This window comes from Dermacentor andersoni, chromosome 1 (assembly GCF_023375885.2).
Source record: "Dermacentor andersoni chromosome 1, qqDerAnde1_hic_scaffold, whole genome shotgun sequence".
NCBI classification, from domain to species: Eukaryota; Metazoa; Arthropoda; class Arachnida; order Ixodida; family Ixodidae; genus Dermacentor; species Dermacentor andersoni.
In genome coordinates this window covers 232,546,466-232,570,892 of record NC_092814.1, presented here as the reverse complement: position 1 = coordinate 232,570,892, position 24,427 = coordinate 232,546,466, and the positions used below count along the sequence as shown (strand labels likewise).

Genomic DNA, 24,427 nt, shown 5'->3' with positions numbered 1-24,427 from the left:
CTAGCATTTTTCTGAGCATCACTGGTTAGCTAGAGCTGTAATGTGCAATGAGACATCCTACTGCAAAAGCGACCTAAGTTGCCAGTGGGCATGCCCTGCAGACTGCACTTCCAGTTACACAACTGCATAACTCTTTGCCAGACACAATGAAATGACACTTTCACAGCTGATGTCCTGCTTGCTCTCTTTCCTAGAAGGGCTGCAGTTGAACCAGCAGTAAACAGCGACTAGTCTGCCAACTGAAATTATCGGCTAAAGCAGTATCACAGCAGAAAGCCCACAATCCAATTTTTTCTTAGTAAACATAAGCAAAATTTAAGATACATGGCTGAGAAAGAACAAGTGAATTTATTTGGTGACATCAATTAAACTGGGAAAGGTGGTTAGGGTGGTGGTGAAAAATTATAAGCAGAATGAACAAGATGTCAGTGCTTAGTTATCTTCTGAATCCTCTATCTTTGGTGCCAGGTAGTAGCGCACATAGCCCATGTCTTCAATTTTGTACTCCACCACTGCAAGTAAATAAAAGCACAAGCACAGCACTTTGGGTGAGCTGGTAATGCACGAGTCAATGCAGGTAGTTCATGAAAAACAAGGTTCATGTAAAATAAAGAAGCAGCTGAAGGAGTGATTCTCCCTTCCTTTTCTGGGCACTAAGTACAATGTAACAGGTACAGGCCAATCATTTTTACTTGTCATGTACTATCGCGCTCAGTATGAGCTACACCACGCGAGCGCATGGCCGAGCGCTCTGCAAGGTTGTACAGTGGCGCCGATTGTGCCGTGTTCTCGAGCTATCTGGAGAGGGTGTAGCTGTTCCAGCAAGCGCGCTGGAACCCCTTGTCCCCGTTTATCTGAAGGACACCTTATCTGTTTTTTTAGCAGAAACTGCAAGATCATGCAGCACTTTTGCCACCGACCAGACGTGGCGTGCGAAGGTTGTCAAAGACAGCGCTTTCTTCATCCAAGAAGGGCTGTGCGTTTAGACATGATTTTGGCACTGATAATGCGCCTCAGCGTCCAGCGTAAAGGCGGAAGCAGCCACGACGTGGGCCATGCATTGTTTTCGACAGTGTTAGCATAGCCCCGGTGCTAATGTGGCAACGCGTTGCCATTGCTGCCACCGCCGTTCTCCGTACTATAGCAACATTTCACATTTGGCCGGAGCAGCCTACTTCGTTCATTTGCCGCAACTCCTGGGGCCATGCGTCGTCTTCATAAACTTCCCACCGTGCGTGATGGCTCTAGAACACACCACGCCTTCTTAAGATGCATTAAATGGTTCCGAAATATTAGAGTGCCCTGTCACTAAGGCCCCAAACCCCGATTTTGCCAATCATTACCGGTATTACCAGAATACACTAATTTCCAGTCAGCTCATCCAGAGGATACTTTTCCTAGATTCATAAACGCAAGGCCATGTGCAGGTTCTTTTTGTCTAGGGTACTTAATTGCCATTCTGAACAGTTGTGTGGTTTGGTTTATGGGGTTTAACGTCCCAAAGTGACTCAGGCTGAGAGATGCCGTAGTCGAGAGCTCCGGAAATTTCGACCACCTGGGGTTCTTTAACGTGCACTGACATGAAAGAGTCGTATGATCAGTCAAAGATATATTCAGCCCGAATAAAAAAAATTGGTTCGCACTAAGACAGCTTGCGTGCTGTAAATGCTAAAACCTGAGATGAATTAAGAAGTCGATCACTGTTGGACACCCGAGACATTTTGCGAGCTGACGAACGCATTCCTTTTTATTAATCCGACACACCAGATAACACCCACTGTGCGGACCGACGCAGGCCCAATTACGAAGTTTGGGCATCAACCTACGGCTACAGTTATCAAAACCAGTCTAAACGAGGGTGAAGGGGAAAGCAAGCAGAGGTGATGCGAACTTGCTGGAACAGCTACACCCTCTCCAGATAGCTCGAAAACACGCCACTATCGGGGGCCACTGTACAACCATACCGAGCGCACGGCCACGCGCGGTGTAGCTCATACTGAGCGCGATAGTACACACAGCCACACAAGTACAGTTGCCGACTGATTTTTCGGACTCCAAAAATTCAAACATGCTCGATTATTCGGTCTGCTTCGCGGCACCGCCATTCTCCCCATAGACCATAATGTATAACTGCCGAAAGTTCAGACACCTTGCAACCTCTCGTCTGATTTTTCGGACACTCCTTGGGAGTGATAACTATGGTCCTACTTATTCTATTACAATATTTTTTTTTTACTACAAAGGTAGACAATTGCCAGTGTAGTGGGCAGCACAATGTAAATACAGTCAACGACTGAATTTTCGGACGCCCAAATTTTGGACATGCCTGATATTTCGGACGTCTTCGCAGCACCGCCACGAGCCCCATAGAATCAATGTATAAGGACATCTGAAGTTTCGGACGCTCGAACCCCCCGCCGTCCAATTTTCCTGACTTTTTGACGCGACGGAAGGTCCTTTGGCTCCTCGCACAGCGCTCTTGCGAAGGAAATCGACTTGGAGCCGAAGCATATCACCGCTTTGAACCACAACTAGCCGAATCTAGCCGTCACACACCGATTTGGTCTGGCCACGCTGGCTATGTTCATCGCTGCAAATGGCTGCACTTCCGCCTCCGGCGGAGTTTCCGCAGCGGCGCTATTTCGTTTGCACAGGCCACGTTTTGGCTAGCGTGGTGTGTGGTTGTGCTGTTGTGTCAAGTGTGCTCTGCGACGCTAGGCCTAGGTGCTTCGATGCTCGTCAGCGAACTCCACTGTTCGCAACTTGAGGATTTCGCTTGCCTTCGATGGCCCCCACTCAGTCTTCATCGTCCTCGCCGATGGCATCGAAGCGCGGAAAGCAGTACGGTACCCATGGAAATAACTTTTGAACAGTTTGTTGACGCTGACAACGAGCTCAACTTATGCGCAGAACTGACTGACGACGGAATAGTCCGTCAGGTTGTGGGGGATTCAGAAGACCCGATGTTGAAAATGAGGAGCCAATGCCTGCGCCGCCTACAAGCGCCGAGTTGACGCGAGCACTGTTGACTTTTTCATCGGTGTACAGTGCTGATATGACCCTTGATCGAGGCGAATATGATCGCATGCAACCGGAACGCCGTCCATACAACAATCAACAAGTTCTTCAAGCCACTGCAGCAATAACACTGGCTGCCCGACGATGCACATGTACATAATAAAGCGGCAGTCGGCTGCATACAGAGTTTTTGAACGCCTCTTTCTATAGCACCTTCATTGATGCTTTGGCAGGGTTTCGGAAGCCTGGTATTTCGCTCTTCACCTCTAGATCCGAGAAAAAAGGTGCAGTTTTTTGCATGCATTCATTTTTTCGGACTGCCTGAATTTTCGGACGTTTTTACGTTCCCTAGAGAGTCCGAAAAATCGGTCGTTGACTGCAAAAAAATTATTACACAAATTTTCAAAAGTAATTTGGCCTGTTTGTTACTACTGGTTCTTACTTGAAAAAAATTTCTATACTCTCACTTGATAGAAAATTGGCTTAGAACACTATTCTAGCTGTTTTGCACTCTTTGTTGGTTCCAGATAATTTTAGTCTGCTAATCTTTATTACACCATATGCACCTTAGTAAATATTGTGGGAAAAAGCATTTTCTTCATTTCTAAAAAGCTATTGACTCAGCGAAAAAAAACCCAACATATATCTTAAATTAGCGTATTGAAATACATAATCCCAGCAAGTTTCTTCAAAATCTAAAAACCACAGGGTGCTCCTTAACAATGTGCAGCAGTACGCTTAGCTGTGTATTAGATGTGAAGGTTTGGTATCAAACTCCCAACTGTCAGTACCACGTGGATCCACTTTCTTTCCAAGCAGCAGGCCTCCAATCTACATGTGCATAAGTTACCTTAAAGGCTAGGTTTGCTGCATCATCAGCCTGCCCTCAAGTAGGTGTATTCCATTTCAGCTCTTTCCCTCTGCCCTCAGTGGGACAGTGTGATGGCTGGATTATCACTTCGCTGTCTCTACATCCTGAAAGGTCTAGCGATTCGTTTTTAGGTAACTGAGCCCTGCTCTTTCAGTTGTACAGGGGAAAAATTGGTGATGTTTCGCTTCATGAACGCAGGTTACACGCAAGCATATGGGCACCATTCCTATATAGGAAAGCGGGAAGGAAGTGCGCTGCTAGGCTCCGGTGGGGGGCCGTTGTATCTCGGTAGCAACAGCGTATTTCGCAGCTGTGCGCACCCTATCCTGAAAGCGATCTGTGTGGAGAGCAGACTAGGAACTTAAGACTCATACCTGCGTGCGTGCTGCGTTCTTGTTGCTCAGTTTGAGTTGAAGCAATAGACAGCACGAAGGTCACTTCACTCGCTGCTGCAGTTCCTTACACCAGCGTTTGGACAGCAAGGGTACACCTCGAGTGTGATGTTTTCATGTTTGACTGTGTGCGCTGACACCATGCTTGTTAATTTAGTTAGTAAGCAAATGTTTAGAAGTTGATACAGCCGATAAAACTATCGTCACTTCGTATAGCTGTCTACTAATTGGCTATCGCAATCAATGCTTCGTTTTTCAGGTGAAACCTACTTTTTGTATGTTTTATGTCTGCTTTGTTAATGTTAATTAAGTGTAAAGTGCCACTAGAAAAGATGGTAAGGCACTGTAAGGAAATGCAGTCTTTATTATTTCAAGCCATCTGGTCATGTACAGTGCTTGGCGACAACTTCAGGGTCGGCCGACTCGCGGTCAGCTTGCCGCCACTTTTGCGTTGCTGCTCAGTCCTCGTTCGGTGCTCGACCACTCGATAACAAGACGAACCCAATACCTCTATAACGCGCATGCAACCTGTAGCAACTGCCAGAGAAGGTCAACCTAGCGCGCCTCAGCCTACCCTCTTCCTCTGAGACGCTTTGCTTCCTGTTTCCTTCCCCACCTTCTGGACGCCACCTAGGGTGGCGTTGCTTTGCCACGCACGGTTTTCTTCACCTCCAGGCACCTTCCCCCTCCGGCGCTTCCTTCCTTCACGAGTTCAAAAATCGCATTACCGATGGCGAGCCATGTACGCTTCCACGTTAAAAACACTCCAGGCTTTCCTTTCACCAGACAATCGCTTTGAATGTCATTCAGGCTTGAGTTTATGGTGACTCATGTACTCGGTGTTGCTCCTTTCTGAATGCTCATACTTGCAAGTTTCCTGATCACCCTGTCCGATTCTCTGCTGCCCTCAACAGCATTTCCTTTCCATTGATATCTATTGCGTAATCAATTCAATTATGGGGTTTTCCATGCCAAAACCACTATCTGATTATGAGGCACGCTGTAGAGGGGGACTCCAGAAATTTGGACCACTTGGGGTTCTTGTGCACCTAAATTTAAGTACACAGGTGTTTTCGCAATTCGCCCTCATCAAAATGCGGCTGCCATGGCCGGGATTCGATCCTGCGACCTCCATGCTTAGCAGCCCAACACCATAGCCACTAAGCAACCACAGCGGGTTATCTATTGCGTAAATTTAGTAGACAGCCGCCATTATAAAAACTCCGAACGTCAAATCAAGGTCACAAAGATGCTCTTCTCACTCGTAAAAGTGCAAAAAACAATCCATAGAGATGTGCACCAGCAGTAAGTTATTAGCAAGTTTTCAATAATTGATCAAAAGCACGTGGATAGATGGCAGTGCAGAATAAAAATAAAAAGCAGCCTGATCAAATTCAAGCCAACTTGATAGGAAGTGGTAATGAACAGGTCATGCAATGCTTAGAACATAAGCAATAGACCGATTTGATGACAAGTTTCACGTCACCGCTGCCACAAGGAATGCGAATTGTAGTTCTTAACGCATTGAGAGGAAAATGTGTTACAAATTGTGTTTATAAAGAATAGGCTGACAAAGATTGCACTTGTCATGAATAGAAAAAAAAATAGCAATTGCCTGCTCACCTAAAGGCACATCTGCGGACATTGACAGTTGCACCTGTGCTGACAGAGGTGTGGCCTTGGTGAAAGAGTTAAGGTAGCGCAAGGCAAACGTTAGCGACACTGCTTCCTGCATTTCAATGACCACCGCCTCCTCTTCCTTGTCCACATTGGCTGTTTGAGAGAGCTTCACATTCCCTACAAAGAATAAGAACAAACACATTGTACAGTTGCCACAATAGACTTCAACCATCTAGAAACCTAATTCTTTCTTTCTCCATCCATTTATAGTTTGTGTCTAGCAGCAGAATCACAGCTAGATTCCATGATAGCCTGAATATGTCACCCACACCTTTCTCCAAGCACAGTATAGCACTCACAAAATACACGCCCTCAAAAATGTTGAATAAACGTGACGCTCTGCTGACAGTGCAACTGTTTTCCCATGCACATTATCAGTAGCGTGCTGTGGTTAATGGCATGTCATCATTTTAATCTTGTTCTTTGCAAAAGCACACAACTAGCATGCAATTATAGGATGACCAAAGATGTGAACCTGCAATTGATGCTTCAGTTAGAGCTCTTAAGAACAAATAATGCTTATGGCAAGGAATTTCTCACTACTTTTCACACAGACAGGGTTTGTACAGAACATATGACTCAAAATTCAAGGCAACTCAAGGATGCAGGAGGCTGAAATTCAAGCAGGGGGAAACAACCCTTATTTGTACACGTAAACTGAAAAATAGCGAGATCTCTTTCTTCACTGTAATTTCTTGCAGCTAAGCAGCTGCCGAGTTCGACACGCTTCAAACTCTTCAGGTCGTTTTTCTAAATGAACTTTCCCATTTTAATGATGTCAATCCCTTCTGGCATGATGGTTAGTAATGTTTGACTCCAGCCACAGTACATGCTTATCACATTAATGACAAATGGCTAAAACTTACTTTCTACCAGGCATTTCTAGAGCTTAGATCTCATAAAAGGTGCCATGATGGCTGCGGTGTAAACCAACTGGCAAAACAACAATCTGGAGACACGGCTAGGTCGCTTTATCTGGCTTTGTTGAGCATCACAATGACTACGGTTACTTAAACAAGCCTGCTGGTGGCTGTGGAAACGCCACACTGCAATCGTTTAAAAGGAAATAGTCAACTACCATTGATTCAACCCTGCTGTTGTGCGTAGGTCCAAAAAAACTAGGCACTGAAAAATTGGTTGGTGAATGTATTTGTATTCCTTTGAAATAATTTATACCCTAATATGAATGCAATTTAAAGGTTGTAAAATGAGGGTTGTTCATACAAAAATCGTAATCAAGCTCGAAAGCGAGCGTATTAAACTAAAATCTTAAAAGGCGGCAGGTATGATGTAAGATATTACTAATATATACATCATATCTGCCAGCTTTCAAGATTAGTATCACAAGAATTGTACCTTTTACTCTCAAAGAATTATTTCAACACAAAGGGGAGCCCCCAATCCACTCACTGGTTTTGGGGGTGTATGGAGAGCAAGGTGGTTTGATGGGACAAGTCATGCAAACAGACCATTTTTAAATGAATATGCAGCTAAGCATGGCACCTAAAGATAGCCCAAATTAAATTTTTAAAAGCAACTTTACACAGCATTCATACAGAACATCTGGTGCATAATTCAAGAACAATTCAAGGTTATCCATGTTGCTGAAAACCAAACTCAAGAAGGTTGAAACAAACTTCGGTCATACAGATAAACTAAAAACATCCAAATCTCCTTCTTAGTCACAATTCTTTACTGCCAAGATTACACACATGCTCTTCAGGTGGCTTTCCAAAGTCGACTTTGCCACTGTAACAATGTCAATCACATTGCGGCACATCACACACTTCACTCGATGAGGGTTAGTAGTGTTTGTTGCTCTACCTAAAGATATTAATTAAAGCCAAATGGCTGAAACTTACTCTACTCCAGGCATATTGAGAGCCCAGGGGTGGAATTCTTGGGCGACCACTTCCAGATTGATACTTATGCGAGACTATGGCCGACGCATCAGTGTCTATGAGTGACTGTGTTCCTGGCACTGTGCTACAATAATGTGCTTGCCTATGGCCAGTGTGTTTAAATGCCAGATGCACACTGTAGATCCGTTGTGACTTGGCACTGCACCGAGAACGCTGTCACCCGTAGATGCTAACACGTCTCGGGACTAGTCTCACAAAATCACTGCACAAAGACTGACTCATGATGGCTGCAATGCAAACCAACATAACTGGTGGTGCAGCTTGGTCGCTTATGTAGATTAGTCTAGGCAACTGCGATTTCAAGGCTCCCAGAGCACTGGAAGAATGTCAACATCATATTAATTCACAAAAACGAAGATGCCACAGAATAAAAAAAAATTATAGGCCCATTAGCTTACTTCCAGTATTGCATAAAATATTCATCAAGATAATTTCCGATAAAATAAGGGCAACGCTGGTCTTCAGTCAACCAAAAGAACAGGCTGGCTTCAGGAAGGGATACTCTACAATGGATCACATCCATGCCATTAATCAGGTAATTGAAATACGCAGAGTACAACGAACCTCTCTATATGGCTTTCATAGATTATGAAATACATTTGATTCAGTAGAGATACCAGCAGTCAGAGGCATCACGTAATCAAGTACAGACCGCTTACATAAATACCTTGGAAAATATCCACAGAGATTCCATAGCCACCCTAAATCTACACAAGAAAAGTAGGAAGATGCCTATAAAGAAAGGGGTCAAACAAGGAGACACAATCTCTCCAATGCTATTCACTGCATGCTTGGAAGAAGTATTCAAGCTATTAAACTGGGAAGGCTTAGAGTAAGGAACATCGGCGAATACCTCAGCAAACTTCGGTTTGCTGATGAGATTGTTCTATTCAGCAACACTGCAGACGAGTTACAATAAATGATTGAGGACCTTAACAGGGAGAGTGTAAGAGTGGGGTTGAAGATTAATATGCAGAAGACAAAGATAATGATGAATAACCAGGAAAGAGAACAAGAATTCAGGATCGCCAATCAGCCTCTAGAGTCGGTGAAGGAGTACATTTACTTAGGTCAATTAGTCACAGGAAACCCTGATCATGAGAAGGAAATTCATAGAATAAAAATGGGTTGGATCGCATACGGCAGCTCCTGACTGGAAGCTTACCACTATCACTGAAAAGAAAGGTGTACAATAAATGCATTCTACTGGTGCTAACATAGGGGGCAGAAACTTGGAGACTGACAAAGCTTGAGAACAAGTTAAGGACCCTGCAAAGAGTGATGGAACGAAGAATGCTAGGCATAGCAGATATTCTAATTCACATTAAGAGAAAAAAAATGGAGCTGGGCAGGCCATGCAATGCGTAGGTTAGATAACCGGTGGACCAATGAGTGCCAAGAGAAGGGAAGTGCAGTCGAGGATGGTAGAAGACCAGGTGGGGTGACGAAATTAGGAAATTCGTAGGCGTTAGTTGGAATCGGTCGGCGCAGGACAGGAGTAATTAGAGATCGCAGAGAGGCCTTCGTCCTGTAGTGGACATAAAATAGGCTGATCATGATGGATTGCAATTTAAACAAGCCTGTTGTTAGAGGGTGTGGACAGGCAAGACTGCTATTGCGCAGCAAAACTCTCAACAGAGAATATATAGGATTGTTTCTGGGCAGACACTGTCCATGGCATAGCACTGATGCAGAGTTAGTTACTTTGAAAGTTAAGACGCCACCCCAAGTTTTGAAGGAAATCAAGGAGCACATTGATTTCCAAGGCGTTTAAGACCGTTTAAGGGCCCTTGGATCTCTTTTCACAAATTCAAGGTGTACAAACCCTGTTTACATCAGTTGATTAACATTGGTCAAACAAAATTTGTCTTCACGAAAATATGGGTGGACGAGAAAATCCTTAGCCTGGAGCGGTGTCAACAAAGAAACATATTTGAAGAAACCCCCTTTTTGATATCATACCTGCCAACCTGGCGAGATCAAAAATCGGGAGACATTTTATTTGCGCTAACGGGGAGAGGGGTGTTTTGTTCACTTTCAGGCAGTGTTCGATGAGTCCTTTTGCAGGACCTTGCAGTAGCAGACTTTGTTCACTTCAAAAATTTGTCGGAGTAGCTTTGCTAAAAACATGGTCCAGACTGACGACCCTTCACTAACAGGGGTTGGAGGCTTGAGTGGCACAATGATGAGCGGAACTCAGTCCTAGTTTTTCACACTGTGCTAAAAATTCTCTCGCACTCTGCGTTGCTACGCGGTATCACAAGTAAATCCAGCATCACCTTAAGTCAGCTTTGAAAGCGTCTTCAGCAGATTCACTGGAATCTCGGGGCAGCAGCTGAGGAAAACTTTGAATAAATAAACGAAGACTCGAGAGCGATGCCTGCGAAATAAATTTCATGTTGGCCACCTCCGCATTCTTCAGAGTTGCGTCCACATCCATAGCGCTTTGCCTCCTTGCGTTTCGGAAATATTTTCCGTAGAAGAGGTCGAACGTAGTCGCTGACACTAAGGGGTAGGTGTGGTATCCTGTGTTGGCTTCTGGTTTCGGGTCGTTTACGTCAGGGCGCCACTCAGCGCCAAAAGCTGTAAGTTGTCTCCGCAGATTCATTCTTTGTCTGGTCCCCGAATGAAGCAGTCCGGCTCTTTCTTGCGGCGCTGCGCGCCCGGCCATTTAGGCCTCATGCTGTAAACCTTTCGTCCAGCCGCCCTTCGAAGCTACAGCAAACAGGCGACGAGGTAAACCGCTCACTTTACTTTCTACGTCCCCTTGCTTTTCTACTTCTGCTGCTCCTGTGCTTCTGGCGTGCAAGACGCTACGTCCACTTCGACGTCGTCCACCGCAACTCCCCCGCCTTTGCTCTCGGTGCCCAGCATGGCGTTCGCACCCCCCATGCCGCCTTTCCTTGCATACCCGGTACTCCTTCGGTACCGTGGCTTACATGGAAACATTCTTTTTGCACGTTTCTCCAGGCGACCGGTTGTGAAGCACTACAAAACGAGAGGAAGAAAGCCATTTTGCTGAGTAACTTAGGCTTTGAGGGGCAGCGTCTCTACTATGACCTTGCATCGCAAACAGACCAGACTGCTACTACGTCCGAAGACATTCTTCGCATCTTCGACCAGCACTACGAAGAAAGCACCAATCCCCTGGTGCACCGCATTATCTTCCGGGACAGGAAGCAACTACCTGGGGAAACCTTCCAGGACTTCGTCACCGCGCTACAAAGCCTAGCGCCTGCTTGTGCGTTCGGCGCTTGGCACGACGAGTCTCTTCGCGACCAAATCCTCCAAGGCGTCGCATCAACAAGAGTACGAGAAAGGCTACTATACGAAGGATCGTCCCTCCCGCTCAAGAAAGCCGAGGAAATCGGACGAAGCGTGGAGCAAGTTGACAAGGAACTATCAGCGCGTCTCGACGCAACGCCAAGATGGCATCGCCAGCCATCTCCTCCCTCGCCAGGGCACGCAAGATTGCGGTCCCCGCCCCCCTTCTCCCTCGACCCGGCGCCTTCAAGATGGCGATCAACGGCGTGGCGGACATTCGCATCCTCGAGCGACCAGCTCGAACTCTGCGAAGCCAGTCGAGAGTTCGCACCCCATTGTTACCGATGTGGCTCACCTCACCACATCGCACCCGATCCAGCCTGTCCGGCAAAGCACGTTACCTGCCGTACGTGCGGAAAAGTGGGACATTACGCTTCGGTTTGCCGTTCGAGGAACCGAACGCAGCGACAGTCTCCTGCTCGAACGCAGCTTATTTCCGTTACCGCTGATACAGATTCAGCCACTACAGTCCCGTTTGTGCTTACAATTCAAGCACTGAATTACCGTCCGGCAGCAATTCGCGCCGAAGTCCTCATAGCGAATACTACACTTAAGTTGCTCGTGGACACGGGAGCTACGGTGTCGCTGATGAACAGCTCCCTTTAAGCAGAACATTTCAAGGTTTTTCCATTATCTCCTTCGAGTCTTCGACTCAAGAATTATTCGCAGCAAGAAATACTGCATTCAGGACGTTTCTCCGTGTTCGTCAAGTATCGCTACAAGGCTGCAGTAGTGACATTTCACGTCACGAACCAAGGCACTTCTCTTCTGGGCTTAGACGCCATTCAAGCTTTGGGCATTGATATTCAAGGGTCCTCGCTCACATGTCAACAAGTATCAGGACTTCCAACTGACTCAAGCATTCAGCTTCCATCTCTTCCACCCAACGCTCCTGCAGAGTTCGGCCATCTGTTCTCAGCACAATTGGGTCTTGTAAAAGGCTTTGTCCATGACGTTCGTCTCCGACCTTCAGTACAACCAGTCTCAGCGAAACTGCGTCCTCTACCTCTGGTTCTCCGGGAGCAAGTTGCCGAGCTGCAACGCCTGGAATCAGCTGATGTCATTTTCTATTGTGTAAAGACGCCATCACTAAACATGTGTGTTACAGTGCTAACATGTGTTCTTCTTTGGCTCATGACTTACTTTTGTTGCGAGGAGAGCGAGTAGCGCATTTTCCTTTCAAGGGAGAGGTGATGTGGTATCCTGTGTTGGCTTCTGGTTTCGGTTTTGGGTCGTTTATGTCAGGGCGCCACTCAGCGCCAAACGCTGTAAGTTTCCTCCACAGAAATAAACATTCATTCTTTGTCTGGTTTCCGACTGAAGCAGTCCGGCTCTTTCTTGCGGCGCTGCGCGCCCGGCCACCCCGTCGAAGCTACAACAGTAGGTTGTGTTCAACGAGGAATCCCGTAAACAGGCACTCCACACGTATAACACTGTCGTCGCACTTGTTTCGGAGAAAGTTCACTATGTTGTTTTGCTGCTCAGCGGTGCGAACATAGCTTTGATGCCTCGCCGTGGAAACGTGCAGTTTCAAGTGACCTTTGACACCGCGAGACACGCTGACGTCGCATCCACACGTTGTAGAAAATGCAAAATGTTCTCCTTTTCCTGATGTCGAAAAGCACGGAAATTCAGCAATATAATATCGCACAAACTTCTGCAAATACCTTTTCTTGGGCTTTGATAGCGCCATGGCATCAAGCACACGAGGATTCTAACTTAACACAGTGCACCGCACACAGATGGCCTAGCCAACAAGCAGCAGCAATAAGACGCACCATGAAGGAAGGTGTGCATGAAATGTAAGAGCTACATCAGCTCTGACTTTGGTCGGTTTACTAGGCACCGTAGTCGGCTGCTTAGTCGATGATATCAATGGTGCTAGTGCAGCCGTTGTTGGTGATGCTGACAATTACGATGTGGCTGCAGATTTCGCAGTGCCTGTTTCGCAAAAACCATTATTGCGCGAACGAAGACCACTTTTTGGGAGATATAAGACAGTGATCTCATACAATCGGAAAGTTCAGTAAAAAATCTGGAGTCTCCCGGGCGAATCAGGAGGGTTGGCAGGTATGTAATATGTTGCCTTCAGAGTGAGCTGGTTCATGCATTGTATCAAATTCTAGTCAGCCTTTCGTCTTTTTAAATTCTATATTAAGTTATTTGTACATGACTCAAACCATTCTATACTAAAATGGGTGAAAATCACATTCACCTAAGTGATATATTGCTGTTTGAAAATCTGAGCCTTCCCCCATGCCCTGGTTACAGCTACAGTCCTTGACATTGCTTTGTTACTGTATGCATAACACAAGCCATGAAAATCTATAGGAACAAGTTAATATTGCTACTTGGCTTCTATAGTCCCTGTTATGCCATTTCAGCTGTATTAGCAACACAGAATGAACAAGCAAAAACATTCCCCACAGAAAATGTGTTACCCCCCAGCTTGAGTACTTATGTGCAAATAAGGAAATTAAAACCTCAATAAGTATTCATGATGAGAAAGGGAGGCAGCTAAATTTTTAACATATGGGTTGTGCACTAAGCACTACAACAAAGAGAAACAATACAAACATGCCATTCAATGGCATGCTCGTCTTGTGTTCCTTTGTTTAAAACTCTAGCAATAGAAATGTGTGAGTAATGAACCAACTGGTCAATTTTTTACTGCACAAAGAAGTGGGAAACATGTTTTTCATTTTCCAGCCCAAACTTTCATGACAAAGTACATTAGTACGTCAAGCACATATAAGCAAAAATAAAATGTTCCAAGACGATTAACTTTATTTGAATAGCCTTGTTTTTAATACAACACATGCATGAAATATAGGAAAATCACACTAGCCACTATCAACACAACTTGATGCAGCTATGAGGAAGGCTCATGTAACAGCAGAGCAATTTAAATATTGTTCTGTAAAACAGCTGTAAATCACACTGCCATACAAGGCTTGCACAACCAAGCATGGTTAATAACGTATAACAGGCACTTGGACAAACACACCAGCCTTGTAGAATTGACTTGTTGTCTAGCCACAATATCCATGCTCTCTTCTGACTACAGATTCAAAAGTGAATCCTATAGTACAATGTACGGATCATGTGAACATATGACGCTGCATTACCTGTTCCCAGATCACCGCTGACGGAAAACCGCACACCATCCTTTGTGCAAGTAATCTGTACAGAGTCGCCGATCTGGCTTAGATCCCGGCAGATGCGCTGGAATTCTCCAGAAGGCATCTTAATGACGACACTGTAGTCGGTCTCCTGCGAAAGTACCAGGCAAACAGGAAGCACAACAGAACTGCAGTTAGCACCTCCAAAACAACACACAAGACAGGGTTGTGTTGTCTCGGCACGTCGCGAGTTTTCTAAGCGTAAAATGTTCCGCTCATCTGACAAGCACGACAACTGTGCTCAACAGCAGGATTCTGACACCTTCTACCACGCTATCGGGAAGAAACGGCACACACAGACAACTTACCGGAATGCCCAAGTGCTCCGCGTCAATGTTCATGAGCTTCATCTCATAGTCGGACACCTTTTCTTGGTCTATGAAATGAACAATGAAACATCGACCGTTAATGCAAGAGATTAGAGTGCCTATTCATGTGAAACAGCAGATCCCTGGCTGTCGCAAAAAAAAAAAATCAAAGAAAACCTGCTTCAACAGCCCCGACATAAAAATGCGACATCACGAGAATTGGCGGGCCCTACTCAAATAGCGCGCAGAAGGCCCCGCAATGAAAGCGCACTTACTCGGGGCCTCGAACACAAAATTAACGGAGTCCGCATCATCCTGTGCCTTGATGGTAATAATGTCATCATTCGCAGCACACCTCAGGATTTTCGATACACTGAAAGTGTACAGACAAAGGAGTTAGGGACTACAAACGATCGCTTTAAGGCGAGACAATGCGAGGGTCTTACCTTGCAAGGTTCATGCCCATGGAAAGGTTACGATCGCACCGAAACTTGTCGAAGCCATCGCTACGCAAATTTAACGAGACTAGACTAACGTGCGAGTTGTCCATGGCTTGGAGACTGATGCCTGTCGCTGAGCAGTCCCATGTCGCCTCGTTGATCAGATCTTTCACGGCTTCGAGAACTTTCTTGAGCAGAGCTCCCTGGACAAGGCGCGCTTCGAACATGATTTCAAATACTAAGCGGCAAGCTTAAGCTATACCCGATATTAAAAAAATGCGCGCAAAGTTTTAAGTACAGGCCGACGTCGCAACTACAAGCGCACCAAGTAGCAATGAACCTGCGCCTATGAGCGATGTGGCGGGAGAAGTGAAGACTGCGAGAGACGGCGACTCAGGAGCGCGCCAAAACCGCGCAAGTTCATTGGTTAAACTCTTGCAAAAAAAAATGTAAAAAAACAAAAATTAATGAGAATTATCGATATATTTAAAAAATAACTTATATTTTCTCATTTAAAAATTATATCGCTTAAGTTTACTGTTTTAAAGACGCATAAAAAGATCTAATTGCAAACAGCCACGCAAGAATCTGTGCGAAGCCGATCGGCCGATCTGTATCCAGCACGGGACCACGCCACGCCAAGGACGGGAAGGCACATGGTCCGTGTAGTTCATGCATTCTCTGATTGGCAATGGTCTTTGTAATCGCAATGATACAACTATTGTAAAGCTCACCTCGACAGCACAGAAGTCTCAATAATGTTCGCTAAATTTGTCCGGCAGTGCATTCCAGTTGCTTCGAGAGGAAAGAACACGTACAATAGATGGCCTGGAGAGCGCGACGCAATTTGGCGAGCAGGTAACACGCTTGGGCGAACGTTGGTCTCTCCGAGGTTCGACAGTCTTAAACTACCGCCGTTTGAAAAGAACTTTTATGCGGAGAGCGAAGTGACAGCTGCGCGAAGCGAGACAGATGTGAGTGCGTTCCGCACAGAAAACGAAATAACTGTGCAAGGCCACGGTCGAGATCGTGTGCCGAAGCCCATTCTAACGCTTGAAGAGTGCAACTTCCCACCAGAATGCCGTCCCCTCTTTGAGCGCAAGAGCATTACACAGCCGTCGCCCATACAAGCGCAGGCATGGCCAATAGTTATGAGTGGCTGCGATTTGGTCGGCATCGCCCAGACTGGCTCCGGAAAAACGCTGGCGTACGTGCTCCCTGCGGCCATTCACATGTCGCACCAGCAGCAACCACGAGGAGAGGGACCGATTAGCGTGGTGCTGGCGCCGACGCGCGAGCTTGTCCAGCAGATCTCGCAGGTAGCGTATGAATGGTGCGAAGGTGCGTTTGGCTTGACAGGCACGCCAGTGTACGGAGGCGTCTCAAAGGGTCCTCAGATTGAGCGGCTCCGACGGGGCGTGCATATGTGTGTAGCGACACCCGGCAGACTTCTGGATATCTTGGAGACAGGTGCTGTGAACCTACTACGCTGTACCTTTCTTGTCTTGGACGAGGCGGACCGCATGTTGGACATGGGCTTCGAGCCACAGATCCGCAAAATCATCGAGCAGATCCGACCAGATCGGCAGACCGTCATGTGGAGCGCTACTTGGCCTAACGAGGTGCGCTCTCTGGCTCAAGAGTTTCTGATCCCTGATCACGTGCAGGTCACAGTAGGCTCGACAGACCTGTGCGCTAACCACAACATTAAGCAAGTCATCCACGTAAGTCCTCCAGTTACTTGTGTAAACCAGCTTTGAGGGTCGGTGTTTTGTGTATATATATAGGGAGACGTTAAAGAATTAGAAAACTATAGGCCCATTAGCTTACTCCCAGTATTATATAAAATATTCACCAAAATAATATCGAATAGAATAAGGGCAACACTGGACTTTAGTCAACCAAGAGAACAGGCTGGCTTCAGGAAAGATACTCTACAATAGATCGCATCCATGCCATTAATCAGGTAATCGAGAAATCCACAGAGTACAATAAACCTCTCAGTATGGCTTTCATAGATTATGAAAAGGCATTTGATTCAGTAGAGATACCAGCAGTCATATAGGCATTACGTAATCAAGTACAGACCGCTTACGTAAATACCCTGAAAAATATCTACAGAGGTTCCACAGCCACCCTAATTCTACACAAGAAAAGTAGGAAGATACCTATAAAGAAAGGGGTCAGACAAGGAGACAATCTCTCCAATGCTATTCACTGTGTGCTTGGAAGAAGTATTCAAGCTATTAAACTGGGAATGCTTAGGAGTAAGTATCGACGGCGAATATCTCGGCAACCTTCGCTTTGCCGATGACATTGTTCTGTTCAGCAACACTGAGGACGAGTTGCAACAAATCATAGAAGACCTTAAAGAGAGAGCGTAAGAGTGGGGTTGAAGATTAATATGCAGAATACAAAGATAATGATAAATAGCCGGGCAAGAAAACAAGAATTCAGGATCGACAATCAGCCTCTAGAGTCGGTGAAGGAGTACATTTACTTAGGTCAATTAGTCACAGGAAACCCTGATCATGAGAAGGAAATTTATAGAAAAATAAAAATGGGTTGGATCGCATACAGCAGACATTGTGAGCTCCTGACTGGAAGCTTGCCATTATCATTGAAAAGGAAGGTGTACAATCAAATCAGTGCATTTTACTGGTGCTGACATATGGGGCGGAGACTTGGAGACTGGCAAAGAAGCTTGAGAACAAGTTAAGGACCCCGCAAGGAGCAATGGAACAAAGAATGCTAGGTGTAGCATTTAGAGACAGAAAGAGAACGGCTTGGATCAGAGTGCAAACGGGTATAGCCGATATTCTTATCGACATTAAGGGTAAAAAATGGAGCTGGGCAGGTCATGTAATGCACCGGTTAGACAACCATTGGACCATTAGGGTTACAGAATGTATACCAAGAGAAGGGAAACTCGCTCGAGGACGGCAGAGCAAGACAGGGCTAATTGGAGATCGCAGGAAGAGGCCTTCATCGTGCAGTGGACATAAAATAGGCTGATGATGTATATAGATATATATATATATATATATATATATATATATATATATATATATATATATATATATATATGATAGTGTTGCTTGGAAAAAGCCTTAATATTCTAAAGACTTGCAGATTGAGACAGTGACAGCTTCGTAATTGTATTATCCATATGCGGTGCTTTGGAATCTGTTCGGAGATTTGCATGGTTTTAACCACATGCAGAAAGAAGTTTGTGCTTGTCATTTGTAATAACCATTGTTTATGCCCTACTGTTCACTTTGTTTCTTCAAACGCAGAAGCATACAGTTGCAAGAGCTATTCGAAATAAGTAAGGTAATTTTAACTCCCTGCTACGCTAGTTTTGAGCCAGAAACAGTAAATCAGGCTAGGCTCATAGCATGTGTTGTAATTGCCCCCCCTTTTTTTTTTAGTCTGGTTGAAAAATGTGGCTTATTAGTGCAGCATGGCCAAACTTGAATTTTGCACCCATACCATTGTACCAATGATAGCCGTCCGAAATCATGTTTGCATGATTTAGTCATTTACTTTCATGAATGAAAAGGCTACAAATTGAAGAAAGTAAAGTTTTTATCAATGGGCAGTGTACTTGTCACTTTAAAAAAAAAATATTGTACACACAAAATTGCCATGGAGCTATAAAGGAAGCCCACGCAGATTCCTGAGAAAGACAGCCTTACAGATAAAAATTCATCCTGGCCGAAGGATCAAACCTGGCCTTCCTGGTGCAGTCACTAGTACTAACAGCTAATCAGGCAGTTTTAGATGCAAGTTGACAACTTGGAAACTTAATTCACTCTCGTACTGCCATCTTTGACTTCCTGGTTAGCTCAGTTGAAAGAGCAATTGCCCTTGAAAGGCAGTGATGGTGGGGTCAACTCCTGAGCCTGGTCAAATTGTCATTCTGTGAATGTGAAGTTCTTGTACATATTCAAAAGCAAAACATTATCCTCTAGGAATTAATGTGCTGTCGGTAAAGACTAATCCTTACCCTCACAAGCTTTTTAACATGGCAACATACTCCTACCAGCACAGTTTTCGAGTGTGCACAGTCAGTGAATTGCTCAGTGGAGGAAGCAGCATTTCAGTAGCTGCTGGACTTCAAACTCTGCAGTTGCACATAGGTACAGTTGCATGAGTGTTCAAGTTCCATAGATGCATGCACCATACTCCAATACTCGTGGTGCCATTCTAATGTTTTCTTTGTTATACAATGCACTGCCTATGCATTCTATACAAGTTTCCTGGAGGTTGTAGTCCGTCTCAATTTCCTTGCACACTTGACCAGACCTTTAACCAAGCTATATATTGTCTTGTAGAACTTTAGTTGCTCACAGTTGCAGAGGTTGTGAGGGACAGTGTGTGCATTTTTTTACTCATCTTTGGGTGGAGAGCTAGGCATGTTGCAGGAGTCCTACAGCAAACCTCGTGGCTTAAGGAGTGGCCTCTAAATTTCTTATGAATAAATTTTAATGCCTCAAAAGCATCAGACGGTGGTTTTGTGGTGAGATATGCAGATTATTGAGTAAAAAGTGTTACAACTGCAGTTTGGTATTAGAGCATGCAGTAATAAAAAGCAAGTGTTCTGTGTGGTGATGGAGTCAACTTTTGACAGACTACATCTGTGTGACTTGCCACTACATTGTACTTTTTCTGTGGTGTTGCCAAAGTTGCTGCATGGTAAAGTGACATGGACAGTGAGGTATGGAAAACAGATTCCTGCAAATTGCGCATGACAGAGCAACAAAGACTTGGTTTATATGTTTTTCTTTACAATTTGCCGCCACTGCAGTTAACAGAGAAAACTGCTTTTGCAAACTGCAGGGATTTGTTTCATGCTTTGTTTATTGAGTTCTCAATACCTCTGCATATTGTGTAGCATGTCAGACAGAACATCAAACCCGACTGACAGATCAGTAAAATTTGCATTGTTTCTTAAAGTCGATTAGATGCTCACATGATACAAATTAAAGTAAAGAAAGAATAAAAAAAAATTACCTGTGCATTTGATTCGTATCTTGCCAGTTGAAGGGATAGCGTTGCGGCACATTTTTAAGTGGCAAATTAGTTTTGCGGAAGCACGCAAGGTGGACGAAGGGAAGGTTTATGAAAGGGAAGATAGCCATTCACCTGACTAGTGCAAAGCTATAAAGGAAAGGATTTCTCAGAAAGAAAGCTTTGCAGATGAAAAAAATTTTTCTGGATCGGGAATCAAACCAGGAACCAGTGCCTTTCTGGGACAGTTGTTGTGCCATCTGAGCTAACCAGGAGGTTAGCTCAGACGGTCGCAGAGTGAGGGTAAATCAGTTGACAACTCAAAGCACAGGGATACGGAATACGGCAAATCAGTTCTGCAGGAGTCCACAACGTGAAGAAAAGTTCATGAAAGGGAAGATTCAATCGCGAAGCTTTCTGTCTGAGAAACCCATATTGCGTTTCCTTTGTTACAGTCGTATGGATGACACTCTTCCCATCCACATTTTTAAGTGTGTCAGAAGTGGCATCCATTTGCTAATGGTGTTTCAACAACTGGTATTTTGTGCAGGTATGTGATCAGTTTGAGAAAGAAAGCAAGCTGCTGAACATTCTACAGGACATCATGGAGGAAGGGGAACAGCGGACACTGATCTTTGTTGCCCGCAAGTCGAGGGTGGTGCACCTGCTGCAGAAACTGCAAAGCAAGGGCTTCCGAGCTGTGGCCACTCATGGTGACCTATCACAGAGCAAGCGGGACATTGCACTTGATCGTTTTCGCAGTGGTGCCACTCCGATCATGGTCGCTACTGATGTTGCTGCAAGGGGCCTTGATGTGAGTGACATTAAGTATGTCATCAACTATGACTACCCGGACACATCAGAAAGCTATGTGCATCGGATTGGCCGCACGGGTCGCAGTGACCAAGAGGGCACTTCCATCACCTTATTCACTCCTGACAATGCTGCACAGGCTAAGCAGCTTATTGCAGTACTACAGGAAGCTCATCAAGACGTGCCAGAGGAACTGCAGCAGCTGGTGAACTTGCATGTCTCAAAACGAGACATTCAGAGAAGCACCAAGAAGGCAAAGCATCAGCAAAGTTCATGGAAGCGGCCTCGGCACAACCGCTATGAAAATGAAGTGGCAGAGACACGTGGTTGGGGTTGACATTCCTTGATGAAGCCTAGCAGGCTTTATTGTTACGTAGACAGTATATAGCTTTTGTTAGTAAACTAAAAACCCATAGCATCCCAAAAACAGCACTTGATGAGATGCCCTCAAATATGGGTCATGCTGAGAGTGATTTGCCTGTTAGATAGGCAACTCAGTTTGTGTGCATGCACTTCAGCTACGCATTACATGCCAAAATGAACTGTCATTCAGAGTAGGTGAAAAAAGGCAGACTTTGAATGCTGAGTACTGTTTTAAAGTTTCTCTAGCTCTGTAAATAAATTAAAAAAGCCATCTAGAAGGCATCTTGCAATAAAGAAGTTCTGTGTAATGTCATATTTTGCATTTCATTTAGTCGACGTATTACAAGGTGGAGTGTTTACAACTATGGTGAGCCAGTTTATGTAATACCCATGTCACATGGGCACATATAAGATCATTTTAACTCCTTCATCCTTATTTCGAGGGATTTTCACTCAGTCACGCGGCCACCCTTTTGCTAAGGAAGTTTAATGGAGCTTTTGGTGAAGGGAGTTTGGTGATTTCCCTTGAGGAAAGGGGGATGGGGGAGGATGAAGGGAGTACTCTTGTTCCCACAGTACATGACAGAACTGAAATGTTAATTTTGTTTGTCTTTAATTTGCTCTTGCTTGTAAATATAGTGAGTTTGGTTCCATTACAGCACAGTTCAAGGAATGCTCTATTACATTTATGTTTGCTGCTTCCCTATATTCTCTACCTAGAGCCACTGTGAGGTTTACTCTGCATGCATCATGTTGTGGCTGTGCCCCGTCATGCTTTCTAATTGTGTGCGAAAGGACCGGGAACAAAATGTTACGGTCAGGACACAGTCACAGCAAAAATAAGTAGCCGTGCCATGCTGCGCACAAAAAAAACACAGGTAAACACATGGTTGCCAGCGTCACTCTAGGCGTTGCTATGTTTATTGGGTGAATTTTACTTTTTAGAAAAATACTCGTCTCACATAAAATTTTGATAATAGGTTTTCATAGAAACAACTTTAGGTACAATAGCTTGAGGAGTAATTGGAACTGAAATTTTTGTGTGCATACAAAAACCGAACAGCGCATAGTGTGCTGCTATGTATGCTATGCTATGCTTTGTATTATTTGTTCTGAACCCCATTCACATTTTTTAGGAGTAAGCTGACGCTTCATATTACTGAAACTTAAAGGGACACTAAAGCGAAAAATGATTTCTTCTGCATCAGTAAATTACCTTTCTACAACACCAAAAACACCAATCTTACAACGATAAGACGTTTGGTAAGCCAGAAAAAGCGCAAGAACGAAATACGGGTGGCGACGCCTACTTAACTTCCCGCATCTGGTGGCTGTGACGTCATGGATTTTTATGGCATTTTCTAGGGCCTACTAAGTATATATAGCAGTACAGATTGACTACATTGTGTTCTAAAGGAACCAAATATTAAACATGGCAAGTTTCGGGAACCTTTACTCGGCCAACGTGGCCCAAATGCGAAAACATACTTTGGAATCCCTGACGTCACGCTGACGTACCGGTGCTGAGGTTTCGGCGTGAAATTCAGATACTGGTACTTGGACCTTCATTTTCTCATCTACTAATCAAGCTATTTTTTCGAAATGACTGCCTGCAGGGTTCTGAAATAATTCTTCATTAGTCTAAACTGATTTATTGTTTCGCTTTAGTGTCCCTTTAAGGAGTGGAAGACACCGGCCAAAGAACAGCCAACCTTTTTTTCTCTCATTTAATACCCCTTTTAATTTCCTTTTTACATGTTCCTTTATGCCCTCAGGCAATAAACAACGTTATTTAAAAAATGCAATCGCACGGACCCGAAACATATTTCCATCCTAATTCTTTTGGTCTGTGTCTCCTACTGTCATCATGCACTATCTTGACCACACAGGACTCATTCGGACCCTTCAATTCCTGAAACTGAAAGGATTCGCGAATAACGCTTTAGATACGCCGATGTGTTATGCAGCAGATGTATTGCAGAGGCAACCACTCGATTTTAATGGTTTTGTTTGTGGGGTTTCACGTGCCAAAGTGACTCAGGCTATGAGAGATGCCGTAGTGGAGGCATGAAGGGCTGTGTAAATTTCGACCACCTGGGGCTCTTTGACGTGTACTAACATAGCACAGCAAACGGGCGCCTTGTTTTTCGCCTTCATCGAAAAGCGGCCGACGCGGCCCGGATGCGCATTTACATTCGCTCGCCTGTGCAGCCGGTCGACTGCAGCGCCGCCCCCGCGGCGCCAACAGGAACTATATATCTAGGTAACTTTTCGCCCTAGGGGAGCCTAGGTCCCCAGTTGTCGTGTAAAAAACGCGCCTAGTTCCTGAAACGCCCTAGTCCCTATGCGCGCGCGCGTGGGGCCCATAGAAATTAACCATAGCGCAGGGTTTAACCCGCTGGAGCAACAGGGTGGGCGGTTCATGGCGCTTGCACGCAAGCAGCACGACCACGAACGAAGCGATACAAGGTGGAACAGCGCGTTTTACGGCAATCGAAGTTGTGTGTGTGTGACGTGCTTGGTGTGCAAAGAGCAATTTAGTTGCGTGTGTGACGAAGGTGTATGTGCAAAATAGCACGACCCCGAACGAAGGTGGAACATCGCGTTTTGGCGTTTGGTGTGCGCAGAGCAATCGAGTTGCGTGTGTGACGCGTTTGTTCGCGCAAACAGCACGACCACGAACGAAGCGATACAAGGTGGAACAGCGCGTGTTGCACAATCGAGTTGTGTGTGTGCGTGTGTGTGACGCGTTTGTTATGCGCAAAGAGCACGACGACGATCGTCTTCTAACTGCGCCAGAGCCAACCGATTGTTGAGTACTACATACGTATTGCGCGGGCGTTAAAACTAGAGAAACACGGGATTGCGACGCGACCAGCCGCAGTGTATAGGACTGTACGTACGTAAGTTTACAGCACCGACTTTTAATTCGGAGTGAATAAGGGACACACCACGAGTGATTTGTATGCGGAGGTTAACCACGTGCATTAATTAGCGGTGGTATAGAAAAGGAAAGCGGGGGGGGGAAGCGGAGGGCGGCGGGGATTGCTGCGCCAGGTGCTCGAAAGCATTTCCGCGCAAGTTTTGTCGGTGTACTCGAT

At 45.2% G+C, this 24,427-nt stretch overlaps 2 protein-coding genes across 2 annotated transcripts; one reads left to right on the top strand and one right to left on the bottom strand.

Moving 5' to 3' along the window:
- Positions 1-329: 329 nt before the first annotated feature.
- PCNA (Proliferating cell nuclear antigen) lies at positions 330-15,485 on the bottom strand. The gene is made up of 6 exons (XM_050196730.3): positions 15,144-15,485; positions 14,973-15,070; positions 14,698-14,765; positions 14,336-14,480; positions 5,905-6,078; positions 330-512 (listed from the first exon to the last, which is right to left on the bottom strand). The coding sequence occupies exons 1-6, from the start codon at positions 15,362-15,364 to the stop codon at positions 433-435; spliced, it is 786 nt and encodes a 261-aa protein (XP_050052687.1). The 5' UTR covers positions 15,365-15,485; the 3' UTR covers positions 330-432.
- A 282-nt stretch (positions 15,486-15,767) lies between these two features.
- Positions 15,768-21,639, top strand: LOC126548505 (probable ATP-dependent RNA helicase DDX5). Its single transcript, XM_050196721.3, has 2 exons — positions 15,768-16,861; positions 20,701-21,639. Exons 1-2 carry the CDS (start codon positions 15,896-15,898, stop codon positions 21,298-21,300), a joined length of 1,566 nt encoding a protein of 521 aa, XP_050052678.1. The 5' UTR covers positions 15,768-15,895; the 3' UTR covers positions 21,301-21,639.
- The last annotated feature ends 2,788 nt before the right edge of the window (positions 21,640-24,427 follow it).